Here is a 12,393-nt window from a genome sequence, read left to right as displayed (position 1 = left end):
CAGGGAACCCTGATTGCTCTTCGGGCTGAGGAGGGAGGGGGACTTGATTGGGGGAGGGGGAGGGAAATGGGAGGCGGTGGCGGGGAAGAGACAGAAATCTTTAATGAATAAATAAATTAAAAAAATAAAATTGTAGCAATGAATTATGCTCTTGAAAGAATGGAGTTAGATGATATTAGAAGATCTGGAGACTTTGAGTGAATCAGAAACAAGTCAAAATACAAACGAAAAGAGACAGATGTTTTATACTCTTATCAAGCCTTGAATTAAAGTTGAACAGATCCTGGCTAACTCTCTAAGCTTGGGGGCAGGGAGAGTTGCCTGGGACACTGTGCAGTACCAAGGCATTGCTGGGGATTTTGTATATTTACCTTTAAAGTGGCCACTAGAGGGTTTTAGACCGAAAACAACTGGCTTAAGAGTGAAAGCCATGTGACAGGTCAAATCAAGAAGACATGAGCTTCAACTAAAGGAGAAAATGAGGGATCAGTGTGAAGAAGGGGACCTGCCATATTCCACCAGAGGAACCCTAATGCCGTCCTAGATAGAAGTTACTATAAGAACTATAATATGAAAATGCCATATTTAGAAATTTCAAGATCAAGATGATTCTGTAGGAGAGGCAGATGGATAGAGCTATTTCTTTATTAGAAAAAGGAACACTTTTATTAATAGGTAAAAAACATATTATAAATGCCATTAATAACTTGATTTTCTGGTCTTTTCTCATGGTAATATATTGTTTGTACAAATAAAACTTGCCTGAAGATCAGAGGGTGGAGCTAGCCTCTAGGTAATCATAGAGGTCTGGAAGTCTGTGCAGACAGACAGGAAGTGATATGTCTGGGAGGAAAGAGGAAGTGATAAGGCAAGAGGAGACAGGAACTCATTCTTTTCTTTTCTTTTTTTTTTGGCTTGGAAGTTGAGAGGTAAGGTGGCTGCGGTTTTGCTCCTTCATCTCTCTGATCTCTGATTTTCCCCAATGTCTATCTCCAGGCTTTTATTATTAAGACCTACTAGAACACGTGCTACATTACTCGGGCTTGTTTTCAGTTTCACTTACCCATCAATAGAAATGTTTGATGAAGGTTTAGTACATGTAGTTGTGCGTACACATGGGTGCGAATGCACACGTACATATACCAACCACACAGGTATATAAAGCCTCTATTACTATGAGCATTGCCCTCTTTCCCCAGTCTCTTTAGACTGCTGTAACAAAGCACCTTAAAATGGGTTTTTACAAACTGGAGAAACTTATTACTCATGGTTCTAGAGACTGGAATGTCCAAGATCATCAGGCGATGAAAGGAGACAGAGACAGAGACCCAAATTGGAGCACCGGACATAATTCTCAAGGTCCAAATCAGGAGCAGAAGGAGGGGGAGCACGAGCAAGGAACTCAGGACCGCGAGGGGTGCACCCACACACTGAGACAATGGGGATGTTCTTTTGGGAATTCACCAAGGCCAGCTGGCCTGAGCCTGAAAAAGCATGGGATAAAACCGGACTTGCTGAACATAGCAGACATTAAGGACTACTGAGAACTCAAGAACAATGGCAATGGGGTTTTGATCCTACTGCATGTACTGGCTTTGGGGGAGCCTAGGCAGTTTGGATGCTCACCTTACTAAACCTGGATGGAGGTGGGCGGTCCTTGGACTTCCCACAGGTCAGGGAACCCTGATGGCTCTTCAAGCTGATGAGGGAGAGGGACTTGATCGGGGGAGGGGGAGGGAAAGGGGAGGCGGTGATGGGGAGGAGGCAGAAACCCTTAATAAATAAATAAATTAAAAAGAAAAAAAAAGAAACAGAAAAAAAAAGATTTCTAATATGTAATCAAGGTTAAGTGAGTCTGATGGCAGGGCGCTGATGCTATGAGACTGTGCCTCATAAAAAAGTACATAAATAATAAAATAAAGGCTGGAAAAATGGATCGGAGGGAAAGGCAGTTGTTGCTAAGCTTGATGAACTTGGAAGCCTACATGTTAGAGAGGAAACCAAATCCCACGACTTGTTCTCTAACCTCCACACAAGCCCCTGTATACACATACAATAAATCAGTAAATATAAAACATGTGAAGGACCAAAGGTATGAGAAAGGATAATGTGTCTTGTCCTGTGATGCTCTGGAGAGCTTTGGAACTCTGGAGAGGGCCCCTTCTAGCATGGAGGGCATCACCCTACGTGACCAACAGTTTTGAACTTCTCCGTCTCAATACATCATGCAGTCAGCTATAGAAAGGAAAAGCAGAATAGGGCAGGCACTAATTCTATTTATGTAGGTGGACCCCTCATGACCTAAGCATTCCCTAAAGGCTCCATCTCATGCCATCCTGTTAGGAAATAGGGTTCAACATGACTTTGTGGGGACACGGACATTTAGAATAATGCCCTGCTCAAGCCAGTCGTCCTTGGCCTGGAGAAATTATTTTTATGATTCCTTTAAGTGGAACACTCCCCAGACACTCAGTTGCTAGAGCGCATCTCTATTAATAGCGGTCTCAAAGCACTGCTGCCTTTGTAACTAAGCCACATCCTTTGGCTACTAGATGCTGCCACATTCTCAAGAGGCAGGTACTCTCACATCCTAAATCTTGTTTATGAAAAGATTATGACTTTTCAATGGAGAAAAAAAAACATTACTGAGACTTAAGTCTGGGGCATAGGGCAGGAAATTGGAGGCCTCCTGATGACTCAGGTCCATGTCTAAGGCCCAGGATGTCAGGTGGGGTTATTCACTTGGAAAGAGCCATGAGCAACAGGAAACACTGTGAAGCAGGAAGTCAAATTGCTTTCGTATGGGCCTGGAGCAGAATTCATCTAGCCTCCTAGCCTTCTTGCTTTTTGCTTAAACAGCTTGTTATAAATGCTCTTGATGGCTCTATTTCCTTATTGGTAACAGCTCTGGGAAGGCCAAGCTACGCCAGTAATGCTCTCAATTAAAATATAGGAGGTATGTAAGATGCTCATACTAAATCCTCAGACAGTAACAAGTACGAGGCATTGCCGCTGGCTACCTCTGCGTCTGCCTTCCCTCGCTAGCTACTTTGAGTGAGCCTACTATCTGAATGGTGTAGAATTTACTGCCGGTCCCTTTAGGTTATGTTCCTTCTCAGTCATTGCCACAAACCCATGGTTAGAGTTGAAACCAAGACATAAAGAGACGTCTGTAATCCCAGAACCCGAGAGGCTAACCCAAGAAGAGCATTGCCTCATTGTGTAGCCCTGTTTAACTCGGCTAGCCAGGACTTCCTATAAATCTCTGGATGGCTAAACTAGGCTACCCGATGAGAAATGTCCTCCCCCCCCCAAAAAAAAGAAAGAAAGAAAACCGAAACTAAAATAAATAGGCACAAAGCAGCTCTCTGTAGGATACAAAGCACATGTTCCTGCTAATGGTATTCTATATTAGTTTAAGTCCACTGGGCAAATTGGAGTGGCGTCTTAGGATAAGGAACTAACACAAACGGGTAACGAAGGACTTCCTTTATCATCCTTCCTCAATACTCAGCTGGGGACATTGGAGAGTGGGAATTGTACTTGGAACGTGGGAAGAAGTCAGTATTACCAGAAGCATCCCCAGATCTCTCTTGGCACGAGTTCTGTGTTGGTGATGATTCCTAAGTAGACAGATGAAACATAACCCACCGTGAGACCTACTTTAGCTCGTAGGCACTGAGGGTGGGTTCTGATCAGCTTGTGTTGGTAGGGTTGTTCAGAGAGAAATGTCTTCCTTGTTTTTTAGCTTCTATCAACGAAGAGTACTCGCACAAATTCAAACTGGCTCATGCCAAAAAGTTACAGGTTAGAGTTCTGACGGATCAAAATGTTTACATTAAGGGCTAGGGGGTGTAGTCCAGTGAGAGAATGCTTATCTGGTGTGCTCCAAGTATTGAGCTCAAAAATAAAGGTTTGTATAATGATTAGCTCCACAGCATTGAGGGGAAAGTGTCCAGAATGAACTTTAAAATCCTTGGTAGACCAATGCAGTCCACGTGACCTATGACCTGTGCTCAAACTCACTTCCTCTGACCTCCCCATGACTTCCCTCCCTCCCTTGACTCTCCTTCAGGCTCTGGCATTCCACCAGCGGCCATTACTGTGGCTATTTCGGACAACGGAGAATGTTTGATCTAACCCAAAGCAGTGATTTCATTTTGCCTTGTGATGTTAATGAATATCCCGTAGAGATAAAAGAAGAAAGCAAGTTCACAGAGAAGAAGCAGAAATATGAATATCCTCTGATATTTGACCGTGAGAGGTGAGAACATTTTTTTTTCTTTAAATGAACAGATGAGAGTTAAATTATAACTACGTGGTAACACCTATGGGGAATTCAAAGTCACCGCTCTTCAATAATTTTGACGCCCCATGGAAGGGAGTAGTAAGTAAATAAACAACTGTAATTCAATGCAGTAGTCCTGAGAACACTAATTCTTAGTAACCAGTGGGCGAGACCAAAGAACAAAAAGGCATTTGTGTCAGAAGAGGTACCAAATAACTCGAGACTGTGATATGATATAGTCCCAACCATGGAGCCTGGGGGCAGAGGGAATGTGGGAAAGATACAGAAGATAAAACTACAAAAGCCTAAGGGAACCAGATCCCCTTCTGCTCAGACCTGCAATCTCAGGCCTGCTGAGGCTATCATGGGCTACCTAGCAAAACTCTGGGTCAAAAGCAAACAAGATAAAAACACAGTAAGTGGACTGAAGAAGTGGCTCTGTGGCTAAGAGCACTGACTGTCCTTGCAGAGGGTCACAGGACAGTTCTCAGCACCCAATCAGGTGGCTTTATAACCATCTGTAACTCCAGCTCCAGGGGACTCAGCTGCTTCTCCTCACCTCCAAAGACACCGGCACACAAGTGCACATACTCACACAGATATAAATATAAAACTAAAATCTGTTCTAAAAAGAAAAAGAAATCTACAGAGGTCACATTGCCAAGTCTCTGAGCCAAACTGAGAAATTCAAGCTCACTGGAACAGGAGTCCCAGTAGGAAACATGGCACAAAGGAAAACCTGATGGGTTTGGCTGGGGACAGGGGTTCAGTCTACAGTGCTTGTGGTGCATCCAGGGAGAGCATCTCAGAAGCACTTACGTTAGTTGGCCCAAATATGCTGAACAGTCCACAGCTGTAGACAAGGTTCTGAAGTCAGTTATCAGGGTAATAATTTCACTGTGGATAAGGCATTCAGGTACCACGTCTTAAGTCAGAAAAATAGAAAACTAAGAAATAAAGAGAAGGCCAAGGAAGAGATTCATGTGGAAAATCTTGAAAGAGAATAACTAACATATAAAAAGAAAAAAACCACAAATAAATAATGAAGGGGAAATCATGAACATGGCAGGTCTTTTCTAGTATATGGGAACAAAGCCACTCAACAGAGAAGGAAGCATTGACTTGACACGACAAGGTCCTTGATGACCCTGGAAGGAAAATTTCAGTGGAGTGATGGGAGAAAGATCACAAGACAAAAGTTAAGAAAGCTCCAGGGAAAGTTACCTTTCCTTCTATATTTAACAATTACATTTTTTTATATGTTACAATACAATATTTTGGTACATGTATTTGTGCCACACATATAATATGTATTTAAAATGATAGGAATTGTTTTTATTTTGGTTAACATTAGTTTATGCTTGGAACCTTCAATCAACCTGGGTACATAGTAGAGACTAGGCTTGGTAGCTTGTGTCTGTATTCCCAACAGAGTCGGAGAGGTTCAGTGAAAGTTCAAGGCCAGCTTGGGCTTTGTACAGTTTCAGAGCAACCAGAGATACATAATGAGACCCTGTTTCAGAAGAACTACAGAAATAAAAAGCTATGTAGTAGAGCTTATTAGAAGCTGAGGAAGGAGGAAAAGGAGGCTTGGTAACAGTCATCAAACATACAATAAACATAGGTTGCTTTTCAAATAAAGCAAATAATTGTAAGCGTTGCAGGAGAGTCTGTTCCATGGGTGTGTTTTTGTGTGGAGGATGGGGATGCTTAAAGGTGGGGAGGAGGGAAATGGTTCTGCGGTGGAGGACGGAATGTGAGGAAGACAGCGGTTCACAAATGTCACCTCTTGCTTTTTGACTGGCTTTCTCATAGCAGAAGAGGCTGCTGCTCGTCTGAGCCAAGCTTATATGATAGATGCCTAAATGTCCAGTTTAAAAAGAAAACAAAAACTAACATCAGCAAAAACAGACCCGCCTAGGGCTAGTGATAATCCTGTAAATCAGAAATTGGAGAGCCAACAAGAATGATTCCCAAGCAGGAAGCCTCTGAGGGGTCGTCAAAAATTAGGTCTTTTTGGAGAACCCTAAGTGAGCCAAAACTGGGAAGACTAGATGCCATTGTTTAATGCGAGGAATGCCAAAAATGCTGGAAATAAGAATTGAAGCTAAGAACAAAATCTACAGGACTCAAAAATACACAACCAAGTTGGCAAGAATCAAGGTCTCCAGGTGACTGAAAAGCACCACCTGAAGGTTCGAGGCTTCCCTTGGCTGGCCAGTAAAGAACAATGGAAAGAAGCCTGGTTAACATGTAAGAAATAGACTTGTTGAACCAAGCCCATCAGGATGAGGCCAGGTTCAGCAATGAGAGATGATTAGCCCTACCTTTTGGATAACTTTCCAGACTTGAATATCCATGTATCTTGTGTTAGTCACTCCACTTCCGGCTGTGACCAAATACCTGGCCAAGGTAACTTAAGGAAGCGTTTGTTTTGGCTCGAGCTTCCAGGGCACAGTCTGCCTTGGCATGGAAGTCCTGGCAACAGGAGCCTCTTTGTGAATGTGAGGCTTCTTTACTCATGAGTCCTTTAAGGACCACGGTCTTGTTTACGCATCTTTGTAACCCCTGTTCTTAGCTCAGTGGCAGCCCCCAAAAGGCACTCAAAAAATAGTTCTGAAGAACTACTAGTGACTATTACAAGCACAGGGCACAAATGTAAGTGATAGACACCAAAGCATCAAAGGATTGTCATGTCTTGGATAATTAAAATGTATGATAAGTGTTTACACTGTCTTATGAAGAAATAAATTTGCTCTGTATAGCAAATTAAGCCTTGCCCTACAGAATGACTCAGTTACATTATATTTCTTTGTTTGAGGAGGAACAAAAAGTGTATGGCACAGCAAGTCTGTGAAGGTCAGAGGACAACAGACAATAGATGGTCTCTCCTTCCCCCCTGTGCATCCTGGGAATCGAACTCAGATCATCAGACTTGGTGTCTTTGCCCACTGACTCATCCCTCTGCCTCGAATGATCCCATCTCAAGTCATATCAGTGACTATTTTCTTAAAAGTGTTTTTAATGCTTAGCTATGAGTTTCTAAATACATATGTAAATAAGTTTTACTGCAGAGGAAGCTTCCCAAGGTTACTCAAAAGTCAAGCCTGGAATTTAGAAGACTTTATCCCATCCCTACTATGTAGGGCTCCCTGCAAGTGACAACTGATGATTTCAATTACACGGACAATTCTGGGAGAGTAGAAATTGCTGTAGTTTCCCTAGAGGGAGATCTAGGAAGCAAAATGGAATAAGAATTAGGTAGAGTGTCAGTGTTATTGGGACCCGTGCCATGGAAGTCAGCAGTGTGGGGAGCCGAAGGGAAGGATGCAGTCACGCGATGGATATTTGCTCACTTGGCAGGGGATGCAAGTTGCAGCTTTGTGCCTGACTCTGTTTTTGTATTTTTGTATGCAGATGGAAAAAAATGAGCTCATTGTCTTTGCTTTTCAAACGCGCACCTCCCAAGCCCTTTGAAGTGCAACACGATTTTAAATTTTTCAAGTCTCTTTCTTCTCCGAAGGTAGCTAAAATGACAAAACTTACCTTTGTTTTTGAAATTATTTTTGAATTTTTGAATTTAAATATTCCCCTTATTATAGCATGTTACCTTTCTGTTGTTACTCTTGCAAACTGCCACAAGTTTTTTGTTTTTATTTTTGGATCTTTTTGGCATAAACAATGCAAAGTAATTATCTTACAGATTTATAGGTCAAAATAAAAAAAAAAACTAAAATGAGAGCAGGATGCAAGGCTGCTTGCCTACAATTCCAGCAGCTCTTCGGAGGTAGAGGAAGGAGGGTCAAGAGTTCAAGGCCATCATCAGACACCTGTGGAGCTCAAGGCCTATCTGCCTAGATAAGAATTTGTGTATATATTTTTTTTAATCCTGAAATGAGTCTTTCATGGGATTGAAAGCGAAGTGTAGCCAGAGCTGTTTGTTTTAAGGGATTGAGGTGGGTGAGGAACCCATATTCCTTAGTTTGTGTACCCTCCCTTTATCATCAAAGTCAGAAAGGCAGGTTCTCTCTGAGCACATGGTGGGGGTAGAAGCCTCACTCAGTGGGAAAGGTTCTGTACTTGGAAGAATCAAATGATCATCTGGTGGCACCCAGGTAAGTCAGGAGAACCTTTCCCCTCAAGTGGAAAGTCAGTATATAGTACTCCCAGGTTGAGGGTAGGAAATAGGGGGTAGACATCATCATTGGGGCTCCTTCTGTGTTCACGGGCACATTTTGTTTACAGCCTGAGAAAAGTGAGCTGTTATTATTTAACCATGCTAGAGGATGGATTAGTGTGGGGCCAAGGGTCTGGAATTGATCAGTCATTAGTTAAAATGTATTCCCGCTGGCTCACCCACAAATAAAGCAAGCACACCTGCCCGAATTAATCTCTAGTCCACTACTGCGTCTCTGTCTACCAAACACATTCACCATCTTCCTGAGCTTCCTGTTCCTGAAATGCACTTTATCTGGGGAGCCTTTGACACAGTCAGAATGTGTCTTCATCTGTCTGAACCCACCCTGTCTTCAGAAAACTCGTAAATGAACAAAGGTGGGTATCTGAACTATGGGAGGGGAAAAAAACCTCCGAAAAATAAATAAGAAAAAAATGAGTCTAAAAACTGCTTTCAAAGCTTGGCTATTTCACTAAAGAAAAAGTGCATGCCAAAAAGACACCTGACCTCTTTAGTACACAGTAAATGCTCATCAATAGCACTGTGGGATTCCACTTTAGATCTCTCAGGGTTTAAATAAAGAATCTGAGGACACCAGAATCACTAATCTGGTGGCAGTCATATGAACTGGTAGAAAGTCACTGAAAATCAACATGGTATTATCAGGCATGGTTGAAAATAGCCCTCTTATGTACATTTTAACTCAAAAGATGGGCATAAAAATGCTGGGATAGAAGGCTAGCTTGGTCTATATAGTGAATTCTGTGTTGGCCTATAAGGCTACAAAGAGAGACTTGTCTCAAAAATCCACACGCACACATAGGAAGTACACCAAAGGTAAGCTGATAACTGAAATATTAAATAAATCTGTTAAAATCCTTAGAAAGACTTTTCGGAGTCCTTGAAACACTCAAATACGGCAAATTTCTGCTCTTGCCTCCCTATCTTCCCACCACACTTGTCCAGTGAATGAAAAGGCTTCAACACCAATTGAGATGAGATGTGATTCACTTGGAGTCTCTGATACTAGACAGCTTTCTGATAATTTCCTTTCGATATGTGGTCTACAGTACCAATGATACCATAATAGGCAAGTTTGCTTTGGAGTAGCCCCTTTCCCTAAGTTTATCTTCAACAGAGAACTTGCCTAAGATCTTGCATTAGTGAGTGAGTCCGGTTTTTGGTGGATAGAACGTGCCCTTTCCAGTAAATCATTGTGTTCTTTTGTAGATTCGCCGATATGCTTTGGAAGGTTTCATGACAGGAAACAGAGAGGCGGGGATTGTTTTTGGTTCTTTGCCTATATACAGGGTAAGTCAGAAGTTTCTCGAACTAGGGTGGTAACAGGGCAATACAAAAATCTGATTTCTCATTACTGACACAATCAGCCCACAGATGTTTCCGTAAACACACCTGGCCCCGTCCTAGGCAAGTCTTGGGTTATGTCTGTCAGTAGCTTGAATTGCTCACCTCTGCGATTGTACATAAGAGTGACTTTGAGTTTTGACCCAGTGGTTCATACCATCAGGTTAAAATCCAAATGCCTTAGAGTAGCATGCAAACTTTCTATGACCTGACTGTGCTAGACTTTTGGGCCCTGCTTCCTTCACATTCTCCCTATACTGTTCCTTTAGTCCAGCAATGCTTGAGTGTCACTGGGTACTCCATCACCATGCCTATGCTACTATCTGCTCAACAGCCATCAAACCTCTGGTCCAAGTCTCCACTCCCAGATAACCAGTGTTAAGTAACTAGTGAATGAAACGAAGAAATAATAAACCAAATACCAAATGTGTCAACATAATGTCAACATAGAGCTTCAGCATTCCTTATCTTTCTAAGGACATGGTCATTGGAGTAGATCACGAAATCAATGATGCTGATGGTGATCAACAATTGACTGGGGAGACAGTTCAGTCCTTAAAGGGCTTGACACACAAGTATAAGGACTTGGGTTTGGATCCCCAGCACCCACACACACAAAACTGAACACAATAGGGTGCATCTGTAATGCCTATGCTGGGGAGGCAGAGACAGAAGAATCCCTGGGGCTCTTCACCACCTGTTCCAGTGTAATTAGTAAGCTCGAGCTTCCGTAAGAGACTGGTCCTCAAAACATAAGGTGGGGAGCTGGGGAGAGCTTTCCGTAAATAAAACACTTGTCATACAAGCACGAGGACCAGAGTTCAGATCCTCAGAACTCACAGAAAAGTCGAGAAGTCGAGGCAGTTCACCTGCATTCCCAATGCTTAGGAGGTTGAGGTGGGGGGTGGGGATTCTGTGAGACAAACTGGCTAGCTTGGCCAGCCCAAACTGGCACGCTTCAATAATCCTGCATCAGTCAATAAAGTAGAGCTGGCCTCCATAAGCAGGAGTGTGTGTATGTGTGTGTGTATGGGGGGGGGGGGGCGTGTGCATGCACACACACACTTGCACACACTGAAATAACAATAAGTTAATGCACACCTATATTCCCAGAACCAGAATGGCAGAGGCAGAAAGATGTAGAGTTCAAGGTCAGCCTGAAATACATAAATCTGTCTCAAAAATTCAAAAGTAAGGGACTGGAAAAATGGCTCAGTGGTTAAGAATATTTGCTGCTCAGAGACCTGGGTTCAATTCCAAGCATCCTCATGGCAGCTCACAACTTTCTATAGCCCCAGTTCCAGGGGATCCAACACCCTATCTCATCCACTGAAGACACCCAGAACATGCGTGGTACACAGGCAGAGCACCCAAACACAAGCAAGTATTTTTTATTTAAAAAAAAAATTAGAAAAAACAAACAGCAGGAGAAAGAACAATGGGTGTCTGAAAGGGGGCGTGTGCTTGAACTATGGACCTCTCGTGTGGCACCCCTACCTCAGGTTTACATTTTGGAAGGAAACACCCTAAGTGTACTTAACTTGGGCTGTGGTTTCCAGGTGCCGAGCCCCACGAGTCTAAGATACCTTCCACTCATTGGCTCTGAAGCACACAGAGACTCGATAGAGGGAGTCCACGGGAAGAAGAAGGGCGCGCATGTGCAGCACGACAAAGTAAGTTACTTGCACCCCACAGAGCACTATAATTCCACACGCACCCCGCACACGTACAGATTTTCTTTTTAATTGCTTCTCTGTCCCCCAAAACATCCTGAGCCTAAAAGTATTGCAGCGCTTATTTTCGTGGAGATTCCAGATGTGGATGTGTTCCGTTCGGTGAAGATTAAAGTCATGTGTTTGTTGGGTAGGAAGTGAGAGGGAAACCAAACGCAACCTGTGGGCCTGAACAAACCAGCCTACCCTGGTGCGTCACTTCGAGTGACTTTGGAAGCAACTGGATATAACGTGGTTGTGCAGTGTAACTGTCCTCACTTTGGAGTCTTACTGCACCTTTGCGGGCTGTGCGAGCCCTGGTATCAGCAGCGGTTGTCCCTGTGTGTTAACAGGAAATAACATGCAATTTTTAAAAAAGCATGACGTGTTCTTATAAAGGATTTTCTTAATTTTGACAATTAAATTAAAAGAAAATGTTAGCTCCATCTTGCATTTGGTCAGGTGATACCAAAGACCACTTGCTAATTAAATGATAAGCCCAAGATCTTTCCCTTCAGATTTCCTTGATCAGAGTTTAGTCTAATAGCACTAGAAGCTTCCTTGGACCTGACTTAACCTACACTCATCTATGTGGTCATCAGTATGGGTCCAGCGGTAAGAGAAAGATGTAGCCCAGTGTGTGGCTTTTCTTGCCCATTGCTAACTGATGATGGACTCTGTGACAACAACCCTAATCACTTTTAAAAGCTATTTTATTAAATCAAGATGGAAAATGTCTTCATAATTTTGTTAGCTTTTGCACTGAATGGGACTACGGATGTGACCCACTAATCAGCCATGCTGTCAATTATGCGAGAAAGAGCTATTGGCATTTTCTATAAAAAAAAAAT

General features: G+C 42.8%; 1 protein-coding gene across 1 annotated transcript in view; it reads left to right on the top strand.

The window, feature by feature from the left end:
- Positions 1 to 12,393, top strand: part of Wdr64 (WD repeat domain 64) — a 98,784-nt gene that overhangs the window by 83,130 nt on the left and 3,261 nt on the right. Inside the window, exons 24-27 of the mRNA XM_005368524.3 lie at positions 4,076 to 4,264; positions 7,706 to 7,811; positions 9,696 to 9,776; positions 11,390 to 11,503. Of these exons, the coding sequence (XP_005368581.1) occupies positions 4,076 to 4,264; positions 7,706 to 7,811; positions 9,696 to 9,776; positions 11,390 to 11,503 (490 nt within the window). The remainder of the gene's footprint in view (positions 1 to 4,075; positions 4,265 to 7,705; positions 7,812 to 9,695; positions 9,777 to 11,389; positions 11,504 to 12,393) is intronic.

Source organism: Microtus ochrogaster, unplaced genomic scaffold (genome assembly GCF_000317375.1).
Source record: "Microtus ochrogaster isolate Prairie Vole_2 unplaced genomic scaffold, MicOch1.0 UNK35, whole genome shotgun sequence".
Lineage (NCBI taxonomy): Eukaryota > Metazoa > Chordata > Mammalia > Rodentia > Cricetidae > Microtus > Microtus ochrogaster.
This window is presented reverse-complemented; position numbering and strand designations above follow the sequence as displayed.